This window comes from Hydra vulgaris, chromosome 02 (assembly GCF_038396675.1).
Source record: "Hydra vulgaris chromosome 02, alternate assembly HydraT2T_AEP".
Taxonomy (NCBI): Eukaryota; Metazoa; Cnidaria; class Hydrozoa; order Anthoathecata; family Hydridae; genus Hydra; species Hydra vulgaris.
In genome coordinates this window covers 15,712,625-15,730,000 of record NC_088921.1, presented here as the reverse complement: position 1 = coordinate 15,730,000, position 17,376 = coordinate 15,712,625, and the positions used below count along the sequence as shown (strand labels likewise).

Below are 17,376 nucleotides of genomic sequence, written 5' to 3'. Positions count from 1 at the left end.
AAGCTTTATTTAAGTACAAAACTTTATAAGCTTTATTAAAGTACACAATTTTAAAAGCTTTATTTAAGTACACAATTTTATAAGCTTTATTTTAATATATAATTTTAAACATTTATAAATAAACTAAAAATATAAAACAAAAACAAATTAAAAAGTAGACCTCAAAACAAATGTTCTCTCCTTCCTTATCACAATCCAGCCATAACACTAAAAAATCAACTTCTTTGCCCTAATAATAAAAACCAACATAAAAAATATTTAACAAGTTTCTAAAAAATTTGCAGAAAATTTTTTTTGCAGTAAATTTAAGAATAAAAATAACGGAATTTTTGAATATATTAAAAATTGATTTTGAAAAAAGACATGTAATAAATAAATTTTGTAATTATGTATATTTTTGTTTATGTATATTTTTATTTATGAATATTGTTGTATTAAACAACTTTTTCAAATACATCAGCAATACCCCCTCCCCCAGTTGGAACAAAATAAAAAACACATTCAAGATTATTATAAATTTCTTCTTGAAGGCTTTTTGCATTTTCTTTCAATACTGATCTCTAGAAACCATATTTTTAATTTACCACAAAGTTATGTGTTAATCAACTATGAATCATCTTATTATTGCATACACCATTTTCTTACTTCTGATTCCTTTTTCTACCTCTATTATAAACCTACCCTACCAGCTGTAGAAATTTCCATTATGAAATACTGTTACCATATTTGGTTTGGTTTTTTTAACACTGGTTCAGACAAGGATAACAAATGTAAATTTTGGACTTTTACAGTTTGAGCCCGTTTCTTCATTATAAAGTTGCAAAAACTTTATAATGAGCTTTCTCCAAAAACATTTGTCTCATCATCATAAGGTTGTATCACTTTCTCCTTAAACACTTGTAAAAATTATTTGTAAAGAGTTCTATGATAGGGAAAACCTAAAATGCAGGAAAAGTACAAGAATTTTTTTTAATGAAAATAATAAATGATACACATATTTGCATGTATGTGTGTGTGTGTATATATATATATATATATATATATATATATATATATATATATATATATATATATATATATATATATATATATATATATATATATATATATACATAAATTAGTAAAAACACTTGACTAATTTTTGTTTTCTTCAACACTACGTTTCACCATCAGTAGGTTCATCAGGAAGATACTTTCTGATGAACCTACTGATGGTGAAACACAGTGTTGAAGAAAAAAAATAAAATTAAAAAAAAAAAAACCCCAAAAAATTAGATAAGTTTTTTTACTAATTTATTATTGCTCTGTTCTTTAAGAACATTGAGCACTCTGTTTGTAGAATATACTAACATAATTTATATATATATATATATATATATATATATATATATATATATATATATATATATATATATATATATATATATATATATATATATATATCCTTATCTTGTAGTCAATTGTCTTTTAACAACAATTTTGCCACCTCAATAATTAAGCTGCACTTTTGTTGTCGTTGAAAAGTTAAAACAATTAAATTAATGGGTAAGTTCATTAAGTTTTATCTTTTTTTTTAAAACCGCAATAATAATGATAATAATATAATGATAATAAACTAGAAAGCTTTTTAAACTACAGTTTATGGAACAAACTTTTTAACTACTATGCAAGACTATATATACATACATATATGTGTGTATATATATATATATATATATATACATACATATATATATGTATGTATATATATATGTATATATATATATATGTATATATACATACATACATATATGTATGTATGTATATATGCAAGACTATATATACATACATATATGTGTGTTTATATATATATATATATATATATATATATATATATATTTTTTTTTATATATATCTTTATATATATATATATGTATACATACAAACATATATATATAATTAGTAAAAATAAAAAAATTTATAAATTTTCAAGTTTTATAATTACTATAAATGTTTTATATTTAACATTATTAAATTATTATATTACCATATTTACCATATTAATGTTAGTTACTAATGTTAAATGAAATAATAAATATAGAATTTTACAAAACTCTAAAATTAACAATGATAATGAAGTATTAAATTATTAATTTAACCCAATTTAATTAGGGTTTATATAAATAAAGTATTATCTATACCATACTAAACAGTACTAAAAATATATATTATAATTATTAAAAAATTTTAAGAAAGAAAAATAAGTTAAATGCCAAAAAAAAAAGATTTTTACCACAATTTTTAAATGCTTCACTATATTGAGCTTTTCCTGTGCTTCAATCTTTTGAGTAGCAGCAGAAAACAATTCAATCTGTTTTAATACAAGCCTTTTTTTAAGTACAAAAAGTATCAAAGTATTACAACACAAAGTAAAAAAAAACTGAATATAAAAATAAACATATTAATAAAGGTTTTAAAACTTTAATCATAATTTAACATACACATATTTAACATAAATTAACATACACTTAAAACATTTTTAAATAATCAAGTAATCACATAATTAAAATAATTTGATATACGCATAATTAACATAAATTAACATACACAAAAACATTTTCAAAAATGATCAAGTAATATTAAGTGTCAGAAACTGTTATAAAAAAAAAAGAAAAAAAAACATTACCGGTTCCACAGCATCCCAATTGTTGAAATATCCTTTAAAATCTAATGACATAACATGACCACAAACAGATGTCATTTTAAATTTAACATTTTCCCCCAAAAAAGACCCATTAAACTCATGTATAGGGCAGGCTAATGAAACTCCTAAAAAGTAAATTTTAATTATTGGTAACTAATGGTAAAGCTTGTATCACAAGGGTGATCAGGTTTGTTAAAGTAAGCTAGGATTTTTTTTACATTTTACTCACATAAAATTAATTGTGCTTTCAGATACACACACACGCACACACACACACACACACACACACACACTCCCTGCATTTTAGTATGATTTAATCAATGGTGTAACATGCAAAGTTAATTACAAAAAGACATTAGCATGCATATATATCCCTTTATTGTTCACTGTTGCCATATGGCAACAAAAACTTTGAATTGATTTTAATTGATTCCAGTTCCATAAATTATCAATTTAGTGATATTTTTACATAAATCCAACTTTGTTTTTCTTATTCTAGTCAATGTTGTGATTGTTGCCTAATTGAAATTGGGGTAAATTTACCATATTTTTGGGTTACTTTTGTAAGCAAAAAGTGCATGCAACTTTTTGCCCTACTAAACTGATAATTAACTGAAATTCTTCTCTCCTTTTATTTTTTTATTTATTACAAGTGTATAGTTGTTTCAAATGTGTTAAAATTAGGCTCTGTGTATAAAGCTGAATTGGGGTATAACTGGGGCAAATAAAATTGTTGCCGTATGGCAACATTAAACAATAGCTGCAGTATTTTTTAATCATTTTTGTTTTTAATATCACCAAGTGCAAATTATGTTTATGTTTGACAGGCGGGAAAAACTAGTTTCAAGAATTTCATAAAAAAGAATGTTAAGCACAGAGTTTTTAAGATCAAAGGATGTCATTGTTAAAACTTAGATTAGATTCTCTTTTTATTTAACATAAGCTAAATAGGTTAAATAAACTTCTTTAATTTTCACATAGTCAATCTGAACAACTTTTATTTAATAAGTTCTATATATAGTTTGCTAACATATTTAAACATAATGGCATGAAAGCAGTCTTTTTAAAAATTTTTGTCTATTACCTTTATCGTTCAATGTTGCCAAACGGCAACAATTAAAATTTAAGTGTTACTGTACTTGAAAAAAAAAAATTTTTTTTTTTTTTCATATCTTTATAATATTCATTTAAAAAAACTATTTTAATAATTTTTTTAATAATTTTTTCAATATTCGAACAATAAAGGGATATATATATATATATATATATATATATATATATATATATATATATATATATATATATAACAACATTAGACAATATTGTTTCGTCCTTTAGGATTCTTCAGTAATGTATTAATTTTTATGAGACCAAATCTCAGCAATAAAACTAGAAAACTGATTTAAAGCAATTTAAATGATTTGTTGTGTCATGCCAAAGTGCTCAAACTACATAGTAGTGGTCCAGCATTACATATAACTTTTTTTTTTATTTACTCACTCTTGAAAAATTTTCTCTGAATGCCCATGTTATAAAACCATAATATAACAACAACTAATCTAGTTAGTTTTATTTATCATCAAAGCCGAATTGACCTAACTAAAAACAAATTTTCAACAACAACAAATACAAAGATCTCAAGTTGAAACAATTATCAACTTTTTATACTTTTATTAATTTATATACTTTTTTTACTCGTTACTTTGTATACTTAAAAGTATACTTTTAAATATATAAAAATAAGATAACAAAATGTTTAGTAAAAATTATAAATAGAAACTTATAACATAAAGAAAATAAAATTTATAAAATATGCAAAAAAATTTGAAAAAGAAAGTATTGAACTTAAAATAATAATGTACTTGCCTTTTTTTGTATTTATATTTCCACCAGATAATATTTTTGATATCGACAGTGCTAAAGAAGGTTTTTCAGCTACCATTAGAACAACTTTCATTGTTTTAATTTTAATTAATCCTATTGAACTCAATAAAAAAAAACACATTTAAAAAACAAACCCTAAATAAATTTTATCTATTTAAAAAACATTTTAAAATATTCATTTAAATCTTTGAGTACCAAAGGACTCCTTGAAACTATGTATTATGACATAAACTTTCGAATGAGGATCTTGAGGCACCCCTAAAAATTAGTAGAAAATCACTTAACAAAAATTGTTCTCATATATACAGGCCTCGGCAGGAAGAAATGAGTGCAAGAGCAACGAAAAGCTCTCCTAAATTGAACATGGCGAGCTATGCGAGCTGCTCCTCTAAATTCTTTGGACAAGCGCTTTTTTTACTGCTTATAAAAAAAGTTTTATATTATCTTATTGTAATAGAATGCAGGCATTTTAAGAATTATTAAAATGACTAGGTTTAAAATTATTTATGTATGTTAACAAAATGAATTATGTCATCAAGTAATTCTCATTTTGTCGCGTATGTTTGACAAGGTTCTAACTGAAACTTTTTTATAATTTTAGAATTATATAAATTTTTTTATTTAGACATTAAAAAAAAGAAAAGATTTATTTGCTATTCTCCTAATATTAAAAAAAAATCAGTTAGAACCTTCTTTATTTTTATTTTAGTAAAACAAATCGTTTGTAAATGCAAGAGAGCGAGGTTATCCATATAGCACGCAGGGATGCGGAGTCCCAAAAAGGACTCCGGATATGAAAGTCAAAAAAAGATTACTTCATCCTAGTTTTTGATATCCAGGAGCTCTAAAAATATAAATAAGTTTATGGACAACTGATAGGAAAAAAATTAAGACTTTTAGGTTAAAGGAACAATCATTTTTTGAACCTGGAGTCCGTAGGTATAATGGCGGCAAGGACTCGGGGACTCCAGGACTCCGGGCTTAAAAACGATAAGTTTTAAGTCATTTAATCTCATGAATTTTTTTCTTATAGAAGGTCATAAGTCAACAAACATGTTTAGAGCTTCTGGACACTACTGACTTGAAAAAAGTAGAGATATAAAGCCGGAGTCCTTTTGGGACTCCGCATCCCTGATAGCACGTCACCCTATATTTGTCAATTTTTAACCCCTTCCCTCCTATCACATGCAATCACATATACCTGAACCCCTCTTCCTCCTATATTGTGAGAGCAGTTTTAACATCAAAAATATTTTAAAAGATTTAAATGTAAATACTTTGCAGCATTTTAAAAATTTAACCTAATGAAAATAAGGCAATACGCATAAACGTAAGAAGTGTAACTAAAAACTTCGACAAAAAGATTTTCTTATTTAAATGACTCAAATAAGTATTAATAAAGTTGTAGTACTAAAATAATTTTTCAAAGTTGTTCTTGGTCTAGCGGAAAAACTATTTTCGATTAGATTACTTTCGTAAACGTTGTGAAAAATCACTCAGAAGAGTGCCACCAGTTTTTTAAAATTTCCATTGTTATTTTTAACGAATAAATTCAATACTTTTGCAATTCTTTTGTTACATAACTCTAACTCTTAATAATAGATATAAAATATCCACGATAATAATCGCTTGGTAACATAAGTGACGTAACGTTAGTTAAATTTATAGTATCAAAAAAACCAGTTTAATTTCCTTAGCCGGTCACGCCTGATAAACTTCTATATATTTTTTAAATTAGTATAGAATTCTTAACATCTTGTAAAAGTTACTAATACAAACCACTTTACTGATTCGCAGAAATCTGACCAAAAAGTTAAAACAATTTTTTTACCTTGTTTAATGTGTAACGTAAGTTAAGTGACATTTTCGGTAATAAGTTTGCCCTCGTTTGGCCGGACTCAAAACTTTTTAGCTTATTTTATTCTTTAGGCTAACAGCTTTCATACAAAATAGCTAAAAGTTTAATTTACAGTTTAAATAGGCAAATATTTGATAAAGTTGTTGTGCGTGTAACATAAGTTATAAATGGAATTGCCCATATATATATATATGTAAAATGCCACAATTAAAAAAAAGAAATGATAGTTATTAATTTAATTTTAGAAAGTTCAGATATAAATATTTCTAAAAAGGAAAATTAAATTTGCAAAAAGAAATGCTATTTACAAAGTAAAAACAAATATATTCAATCAAAAATATAATTTCAAAAAAAGTGGCAGCATTATTTAGTAGGTATACATTTAGTTAGTTTTATTGTTTTAAAGAAACCAAGACCATGAATTAGTTTCTTTATTACACAATGCACTAACACAATTTCACTAATAAACAAAACAAAAACTATCCATGTTTTCTTTCGCAGAGCCTTAAGTTAAATAAAAAATCAAAACAGCGAATTAAGTTTAATAAAAATTGCCACATAAAAGTGCCTCTCCTACTTAAGGACGATCCCTTATATAATACTTTGGATTTTACTCAAATTTCACTAAAAATGATAAAATTATTTAAAAATATTCTTAAAATGTAATAATCAAATTTATATTTACAACTAATTTATAATAATTAAATTTATAATTACAACTAATAAATTACAAAACAATTTTTGCATAAAGATCCACTTTCTAAGCTCCTCAAATGTAATGTTGTCTACAAATTTTTTTGTGTTGGCTATAACTATCAACAACACAAAAAATTTGGAGACATTTATTGCAACATTCCATTATTTAAATGCTTTTAAACATGCGGCTGTCACTTGTAAGGTGCTCATTTATCTTTTTGTTAAATGTCTGGAGGTTTCTTCAATATATTTCTCCAATAAACTGGAGAGTTTATGCCACTTTATTAGAGAAAAAAACAATCAATCAATATATTTCGGCAATATTTGGTATTACATTTCAAGGTTGTTTACAAGTAGTATAAAAAACTACTGACATTAAGTAAACACCTAATGACAATGATTAAAATAGTAATGGTAATAATAATAAAGATAATACTTTACAAATGATAACAATAATAATAATATTAATAAATATCACAGATTAATATTATACAACACTAAAAGGAAATAATGACGGTAATAAAAATCTAAATAAAATGTAAGTAATATTACCATCACATATAATAATAAATACTAATAACAATAGCAATAATCATCTTTCAATAAGCCTAACATTTTAATCAGTGTTTTTCTAACAAATAGTCAAAAAGACAGTTTTTAAATTGTGAAATAGTGTTGAGTGATTGAAAATGAAGAGGTAAATTATTCCACTTTTATGCATTGGTTTGTGAATTATCACCGTATTTTACCAAACAGCGATTTGGGATAATTTAAAGTTATTAAAAAATCGAAGGTAATAACAAGAACTTTTTTTAGTGGTAAAAAAATTGGAGAATGACAGAGGGAGGAGGAGGGAGGTTTACTTGTTTATGATTCCAGACAAATAGACAATTGATTAGATTAACAATATCACACAATTTAAGTATTTTTGATAGAAAGTAAAGGATGTCAGAATTCGAATAATATTGCTTGAAGAATATTATTTTTAAAGCCTTGTTTTGTAGGTTAGATAACCTTAAAAAAGCATTAGACTTGCTTTGTCCCCAATCCTGACAAGCATATCTAAGATGTGATCCAAAAATTGCATGGTATATATTAAGTAAAGATTCATAATTGACAATTAGGTTTTTATACATCATTGTTAGTTGTTACGCTTTGTCAGTTTATTACTGTTTGTAACTGTAACTTTGTATGTAAAAACGATTGATGTATAGAAAGTTATACCGATTTATTTAAACTATTATAATTACTTTATTATTATTATTGTTATTACTATTATTAATATTATTATTATTATTACTAAGATTAATTGTATATAAATAAACTATTTTTTGAAGGTATTTACTTGAGATTAGTATTTCAATACTATTTGTAAATAGCCGTGAAAATTTATTTTCAGAATATATATGATTGATTGATTGATTGATTCATTTTAGATTGACTTGATTTGAAAATAATGAGTTTAGTTTTGTTGTTATTTAGGCTTAGTTTGTTAGAGCGCAGCCATTGAAGAAGATTGGATAAATCATGATTAATATGTTTGTTAATTTTCAATGATTTGTTTGTTATGAGTAAGTTGGTGTTGTCAACAAAATGGTAAGCCGTTAAAATTTTTCGAGATATTAAGATCATTTATAAATATAAGGAAAAGCATCATTGATGGAGACAAATTGCAATCTATTAAAAAGATATAATGAAAACCATTGGAGAGTATTACCTCGAACACCGAAGTGTTGCAATTTACTTAAGGAGTGATTAACAGAATAAAAGGCTTTCTTATACTCAAACATATAAAAGAAACCTCCAGACATTTGACAAAAAGATAAATAAGCACCTCACAAGTGACAATTACATGTTTAAAAAAATTTCAATTAATTAAATGTATGAAGTAATTATGTAATTATGATATACAAAACATATAAATATATATAAGCAAGGGAGATGCTGTTACATCAAATGAGGATTTGAGTTAAAGCAGCAATTTTTTCATTTTTTTTTTTTTTTTGTGCACATTTTAGAAATCAAAATGCATATATATATATATATATATATATATATATATATATATATATATATATATATATATATATATATATATATATATATATATATATATATATATATATATATATATATATATATATATATATATATATATATATATATATATATGTAATAGGTTTTAATCAGATAAATAAAAGTTCAAAACAATTAAGAATATGATAGATGAATAAGAACAAAACAATCTTTATTTTTATTATTTTAGAGAATACTTTAAGACAGAAGAATTCTCTTAGTTACATGCAACCAACTAAACTTATTTCTGTTTCAGAAAAAAAAATTATTTTTTGTACAGAATCAGAAACATTCTCCAAAATAGATTCAAATATATAGTTTTTTTCGAACTCTTTGCTTTCAAAATAACCAATATCAACTAAAACTATTTTACCATTAGCATAAGAGTAGTCTTGGTAACTCAGATCTGAAGTTATAAAAACATCTGCTTTTGCTTCTATAGCATTTTTAATAGCATAGCTTCCTGAACCAGAAAGAAAAGCTACAATAGAGATATATTTACAAAAAGTCGTTGAATGACGAAGGTTTTTGCAATTCATACTTTGTTTCAAAAATATTAAAAATTCTTGTAGTGGCAATGGTTTTTCAAGCTGTCCAATCAATCCAAAGCCAACATTTTGAAAGGTAGTTTCAATATTGTATATTTCATAGGCTACTTCCTCATATACATGGTTTGAGAAAAGTGCTTGCAACACTTTACTTTGTATATAACTATCAAAAAAGACCTCAATTTTTGTTTCTTTTGCTTCAATAAATTGGAGCTTTTGTCCAATATTTGGGTTGCTGCATTTGTTACCCATATATGTTCCAATGCCTTGTGTATTAAAACTGCAATTGCTGTAGTTACCAATTTTTCCAGCTCCTGCTTCAAACAAAGCTTCTCGTAATTTAATCAAATTTTCTGGAACTGTTGAAGTAATTAATTTTTTTATGGATTTATGAACTGGTAATAATACTTTTGTGTCCTGCAAACTTAACTTATTACATAAAATTTTAGTACTTTTTTTAAAGTCACGAAAAACTGAACAAAAAAAATAAACTGACAAGTCGCTTTTCACTGCTTTTATAAAAAGTTGTTCAGTGAAATTTTCAACAGTAAGTTTCTCCAACGTTTTTATAACAAAGGGTTGAAAACATATAAGCAAATTACATCTTTTAGTAATAGCTTCTTCGATAACATTATCATTAACGCCACAAGATATTAATACTCCACTTAATTCGTTTTCGTCATTTCCAACTAATAATTTTTGTTTACCATCAGTAAAACTTATAGAATTTTGAAGAATATCTAAAATTGCCTTAATTTTCATTTCATCTCGCTTATTATTTGCTATTTATGCTTTTTTTTTTGTTTGTTTTATTCGCTAATGTCAACCGTCACTAACCGTCAACTGTCGCTAACCGTCAATCGGGGTGACTTCGGACAATTTTCGAAGAAAATATTAAACTGTTTTATCAAAATCAATACAAAATGGAAATATTTTTGTGAATCGTACCACTGTAATTATAAAGAACATGAAGAAATTTTGGCTTTCAGAATTTTGGCCTTCCCAGGCTTTCAGAAATTTTGGCCTTCCCAATGTGATATTAGCATAAATAAACGGTCTGAAAATCGAAAAATCAAAATTGGGAAATGGGGTCGTTTAAAGTTAGAAGCATTATTGCCAGAAATATTGTTTTGTTTCATAAATGAATTTAACCAGTCATTTACAGGTATCTGGAAATTGCAATTGTTTAGCTCATTACGATTTTTGAGGAAATCAAAAGCCATCATTCTGACTTCTAATCTTCCGATAGGATAAACCCAATCAGCAACAGCTTCTAGCATTTGAGCAATGAGTACCTCATTTGCTTTGCTTATGATTGTCTAACCTCCAACCTTCTTTAAGGTGGATTTTCTAATGTGATCATGAAATGTTGATTTTGTGACTTTATGCTTATCAGCAGCTTTTCGAATACTCATGCTTTTTCTGTGATCTTCTATAGCTTTACTTATATCTTCTTTAGAGATTGTTCCATACAACACTTTTAAGTTTAGTTTACGTTTGTAGCTTCGCACCATCGCTAAAAGAAACTGAAGTAGAATAATAAGTAAAGCTCTGTCCGAAGTCACCCCGCTGTCCGAAGTCACCCCGCTGTCCGAAGTCACCCCGCTGTCCGAAGTCACCCCGCTGTCCGAAGTCACCCCGCTGTCCGGAGTCACCCCGCTGTCCGGAGTCACCTCGGTTGATGGTATATATTTATGGCCATATACTTGACGTTTTTAGGATGATTCAAAATAAGGTTTTAAATACTTAACAAAACGCAGACCAGAAAAGCTATTCTAAATATTTGAAAGAGAATAACTTCTTAATTCTGTATTTTATTAAAAAGTCAAAATTTTACTTGGGATTATCCTAAAGAACGTTAACCTATATTTCAAAAGGCAACAAGCTGATAATATATTTTTAGAACTTTTTTTAGCTATACTCATCAATAAATTTTAAGTTACATGTAATTTGCAGACGACCCTCAATGAAATATACGATTTTTCCTTATTAACGTCACATCAATTTTTAAAGCCGAAGTTATATTTGTAAATAAATTTTAACATGATCATATTGGTCTCAACTCTCAAGCCTTCAACAGACAACACAACTCTCAGCTGTATAATTCAGCATTGATTACTTTAGCTTAGTTAAGCTTGATTGATTATTTCAACTAATTCAGTTTTAATATATTTCTTTTTCTATATTTAAAATACTTTACACCGTTCTTTCGAATTTCATCAAAAAATTGTTTCTGTTCTTTTAAAATAGATATTTGTAAGAACATGAACCATATTCAGCTAATAAACTTTTAAAATGTAAATTCAGCTTGTAAACTTTAAAATATAAACTTGAGAGTTTGAAACTTGAAATGATTGTTAATCTTCAATCCGTTCAACTAAATTCCTCAAAAATAAAAGTTTCCTGTCACCAAAACAGCTGCATTTCTAATACAAAAACTGCTGTTGTATTTTTGCTTACTGTTACTTATTGTCTGCCATTTACATATCAACTTTAAAAAGCTTGAGGAATCAGTCCTATCTGAAAAATAACTTTTAATAGCTGCAGAATTTGTAGGATCAAATATTGCAAGAGCAAGTGGTACACTTTGTTTATTATCTCCAGAATGAAGTGATAACTTGAAACCATTTTTTAAATTTGACTGAAGTAATTAGTCTTTATCATTTACATTACAAAGTAACTTCAAAAATATTTCACCAGTATCTACATCAATTAATTCTAAATTATCTTATTTTCTAATGTCAAGGCATTAGAACATAAGAAAATTTAGAGAACAATGAAACATCCATAATTTCATCAACTACAATTGTTTCTGAAACTTCTAATACCAAAAAAATACCAAAGTGTTGATTAATTTCAAACTTAAATATCTATTTGTCATTATATAATTTGAGCTGATACCCTTCAAGGTTAAAATTATTTAAATCATTTAAACAGTGAGTTTTATCTTTTTCTATAAACATGCTGGATTCATCCTGATTTTTTTTTATGGATAACGGACAGACGGTGGCTATCTACCTTTCGATGTAGTTGTATATACTGATGATAGTTTTTTTTTAGTTAAGCAATAAATAAATGGAACAAGATTTAAGTCCTAATGTTACTCTTTTGCCAATTTTTAAATGTTTTTCTTTAAAATGTCTATCACAAAAAACTGAATTTTTACTGGAGGTTTAACTTTTGATTGATAAACTAACTCTTTTTTTATATCCAGTTTTACAGTAATCTACAGCACATGTATTAACCATAACTACAGTACATGTATTAACCATATTATGAATATTTAAATAATCAATTTTATAAGACATTTAAGTTCCAAAGTTAAGCTTCTTAATTTTCGCTCCGAAAAGCCGCGCAAATGTTTCAATCTTAAATATTTGATTTTATTGGTAGTTTCTAGTTTTTTTAATACAGACATATCGTCAGCCGAGAACCAAGAGACCGTATGTCCCCTAGGGTTATGACTTTTTGACTTTTTAAAAAAAAATTTCCTGTGTCATAAATTGATGAACTTTTGTTAGAAAGCATTGAAAACATGTTCAATTCCTCTTGGGTGTAAAAAAAGGACCCCGCAATTAAAATTACGAATCTTCATTTATTTAATCTTGTTACTGCATCTGCTTATACGTGTGGCTGAAAATCATTTAAAACTTGTATAGATTAGAAGTGTTTAGAACTTTAGAAAATTTTGGAAAACAATCTGGACCAATAATCTGGTAAAATTTGAAGACTCTCATAAAAGAAGAACAATGGTCCCTTTAGAAGAATATTCACTGGAAGAAAAAAGCAAAATGCCTCTCCAAAAGCAAACTATCGGACGCTACTATTTCCTTGGACCAAAAATCAAAGGAAGAAAGGAGCAAATGGCGGAAATTTCCAAGGAAGTCACCAAATTGTGGATGAATAAACTGGATTTTCCTCATGTATCTGATCAAGTTATACGAGCAAAGCTTGATAAAATACTGAGATGTTATGATGAATGTGTCAAGCGGGGAAGCTACGAAGAAGAAGAAGAAGAAGAAGAAGAAGAAGAAGAAGAAGAAGGAGAAGAAGAAGAAGAAGAAGAAGAAGAAGAAGAAGAAGAAGAAGAAGAAGAAGAAGAAGAAGAAGAAGAAGAAGAAGAAGAAAGAAGAAGAAGAAGAAGAAGAAGAAGAAGAAGAAGAAGAAGAAGAAGAAGAAGAAGAAGAAGAAGAAGAAGAAGAAGAAGAAGAAGAAGAAGAAGAAGAAGAAGAAGAAGAAGAAGAAGAAGAAGAAGAAGAAGAAGAAGAAGAAGAAGAAGAAGAAGAAGAAGAAGAAGAAGAAGAAGAAGAAGAAGAAGAAGAAGAAGAAGAAGAAGAAGAAGAAGAAGAAGAAGAAGAAGAAGAAGAAAAAGAGACACCAAGCAGAAAACATCATAAAAGCAAAATCGCAGTCAACTTGGTGACCTACACAAGAGTATCAACATATTTCGTCGTCTTTAAAAATGAAAGAAGAGAAATCGAATTGGATGTCCTGGGCCTGGTAGATGTCAGGGAAAAAACTATTGCTAAAGAAATTTCTAAAGTCCTCGATAAATTTCACCTATGGAATCCAATACAGATGATTGTTGCAGATACCACCAGCGTTGACACCGGAAAAAAGAATGGTGTTGTTGTAATATTGCAACGAATGTTCACAGAAAAACCCATCAACAAACCTCAGTTTATCAGTTGTCAACACCATGTAATAGATAGAACCCTCCGTTTGGTGATGGATGAAGAACTTGGAAGTAAAACACAATCGCCGAACATCGAATATCCATTTGTATCTTAACTATTGAAGGAGTACAAACAACTAAAAATACAGTTTGATGGAATGGAAGTAATTCTCGAAACATCAGGCTGGAGAGATGATATGAAGTTTTTATTTCATCTCACTCGAGTGTTTCAATTTTTTGATGAAAAGGGACATTTTCTATTGATCAGGTTTTAGAAGTTATCCGACATCAGCAGAGCAATGTGGAATTCCATAGCTATACTAGCGATCCTGGCCTTCATTTGAATTCCTTCAACAAGGATAGTTCTGCAGAAAGTCGATTTCTAGATTAATACGCTTTTTATATCAACATAACCAAACCGGTTTTATTTATTTCATATGCTTATAATAAAAAGCAATTACTTGTTTTATCAAAAAAACAAAAAACAAAAAAAATCATCAATAATAATTAAGATTTTAGATATAAACTAAAAGAATTTTATCAGAGTGTGAATTACTTTTGTGGTTTTACATTTTATTTCAGAATTATAATATTAAAATCAGAAAAAAAAACAACTTTAAATCCATTAGCTAGAAAAAATATTTCCTGAGAAACAGTTTTTGGAAAGTCTCAGGAAATACTTTTTCTATATATACTGGATGAAATACACCATTACTGAGTAGAAATATTGTAAACACTAAATTGAAATTTTTTTCAAAGGAATATTTTCAAAGGAACTTTTTCAAAGGATCAAGTCAGATTTTACATGTTATGAGAAAAATTAAATAAAACAGATTATCAAGAAATATATATTTTTTAATAATTACTTTTTTATTAATTAAGAATAATTTCGATACTCCAAGAAGTCCTAACGGTCATGACTCAGAGCACCGTGGATAAGCATTTAACCAGGAAGTTCACGCCTCCTTTTTTACAAATACAGTACCATCTCCGTAATTCGAATCTCCTTAATTCGAAAACCTCCATAATTCGATTAAATGCTAAGTCACCGTGAAATGCGTTTAAGAAAAATTAACTTTCTATAATTAGAAAATCTCTCTAATTGGAACTTTTATTTTCCCCTCAAAATTCGAATTAGAGAGATTCTACTGTAATACATATTGCCAGAGTCGGCTTCGAACCGCACACCTCCAGTTTTAAAGTCAGAACTTTAACCATGGCTGCAGTACTTAAATTACTAGACCATAGTTGCAATTTTTTATTCATACTAACCTTGTTAGATTTGTATCTTTTTCAATAAGAAACACAAATGTTGTAAAAAACTCAATTTTGGAAAAAATGGACGAACCTCGCTAGTAGAAAAATTTAAATTAAAAAGAATGTCACACATTGTAATTATCTGTCGCATAACTAAAAATCTAATATTACTAAAGTTTAGTTAAAACGTATAAATATATACAAAATATATGAAATGTATAAACATATATAAAACAAACAAAAAATTAAAACCAAGAATAAAATGTAAATTTATACAACGGACTCCTGTTTGCTTTATATATAAATATGCTTTATAAGGTTATAGATATTGACTATGAGATATTGTAACCGCGAACAGTATCTAGCCTGTCTTTTTCTTTTGCATGGTAATAAATAACTTTTACCATATTACCATATTTAAAAAAAATTATGTTAGATATGATAATGAAATCTCTATAGTCATTCTGTTTACAAATCGTAACGTCATTTTGTGATCTTAAAACAAAGTTGCCTTCTTTTTAATTTTGATTTTTTAATTGTTTCTGGGTTACGTTTTTTTGATCTTTTCTGAGCGTTTCCGTGATGTATTTTACGTAGATAGGAATATTATAAGAGCGATGCATATTAATTGCATCGTCATGCATATTAATTGAGTGGATAGAAATAATATCATAAATATATCAGCGCACAAAGGATCCGTTGTTCAAATCTCACCACTAGGCAAGTTTAGCGACATCAGTTTGGAAGGAGGTGTGATCTACCAATTAAATACTCATCCGCGGTGCTCTGTGATAAGACCGTAAGAACTTTTTGGGGCACCTAAACAAAATTAAAGAAAAATAAAAGTACCAATACTAGCATCAATATTTTTATACTTTTTTTACGTTGTGATGTTAAGTTTATATTGATAACTGTGACAGCATATTTGTTTAGTTAACCATCTGATTGTTACAAAAAATGTTAGGGATGGATTTAAAGCAACAATCAGATTCATTACAAGTGTTTTATTGAAAATAAAGGTTTTGATAGTTAGTGCATTATTTTTCAATTGTTATTTTCGGAATCACTCACTTGTTATTTGGTTATCCAAACAAATTTGTTAACTTGAAAGTTCTAATTACCTCACCAATTTCAGACTCCACCTCTAGTTTGAGTTTTTCTGATTTTCATCGTTTCTTCACTTGTATAAACACTACTTTTTATTATTATTATAATTATTATTGTTATTATTGTTATTATTATTATTGTTATTATTGTTATTATTATTATTACTATTATGATTATTATTATTGTTATTATTATTGTTAGAACATCTATAAATATAATAAGTGGATTCTGCGGAAGTCGATGGTTTTAATAATGAAGAAGATTTTAGGGCGGGGTTTAGTTAATACATTATAAATAATGTAAACTAAGTTGTGATACAATAAGGAAAAGGGTTAATTATTAGGGTTATTACAAAATAAGTGCTACATTTATTAATAAAAATATGTAAACTTTCCGTCAATATTCTTGATTAATAAATGTATGTAAATGATGGTTATACAAAACCCTTTTAAAATTATAAATATTCTAAAAAATCCACTCATTATTTTGTGTTTATATTAATTTTCTATTCTGTCTCATTATTTTCACAAATTATTGTGAAACAACTTTTTTCTCGTCTCATCGTTGTAACTCATCTTGAGCGTTTTAAACA

General features: G+C 26.7%; 2 protein-coding genes across 3 annotated transcripts in view; both read right to left on the bottom strand.

Moving 5' to 3' along the window:
• The window catches only part of LOC100213698 (DNA topoisomerase 3-beta-1), a 47,603-nt gene extending 42,909 nt beyond the window's left edge, over window positions 1-4,694 (bottom strand). Inside the window, exons 1-4 of one of the 2 annotated variants that reach the window (XM_065790202.1) lie at window positions 4,550-4,694; window positions 2,666-2,808; window positions 2,273-2,350; window positions 161-229 (exon numbers count right to left, since the gene is read on the bottom strand). In XM_065790202.1, the coding sequence (XP_065646274.1) occupies window positions 161-229; window positions 2,273-2,350; window positions 2,666-2,808; window positions 4,550-4,688 (429 nt within the window). In that variant the 5' untranslated portion in view covers window positions 4,689-4,694. Of the gene's footprint in view, window positions 1-160; window positions 230-2,272; window positions 2,367-2,665; window positions 2,809-4,549 lie in introns of both variants that reach the window. The other variant, XM_065790203.1, reaches the window with a different exon arrangement.
• Window positions 4,695-9,418: 4,724 nt separating this feature from the next.
• LOC100198232 (GTP cyclohydrolase 1 type 2 homolog) lies at window positions 9,419-10,507 on the bottom strand. Its single transcript, XM_065789328.1, has one exon. The coding sequence runs from the start codon at window positions 10,505-10,507 to the stop codon at window positions 9,419-9,421; it is 1,089 nt and encodes a 362-aa protein (XP_065645400.1).
• Window positions 10,508-17,376: the final 6,869 nt, after the last annotated feature.

Bases quoted from the DNA above. Each gene is read 5' to 3' on its own strand.
- LOC100198232 (XM_065789328.1), bottom strand. From the start codon at position 10,507: ATGAAAATTAAGGCAATTTTAGATATTCTTCAAAATTCTATAAGTTTT.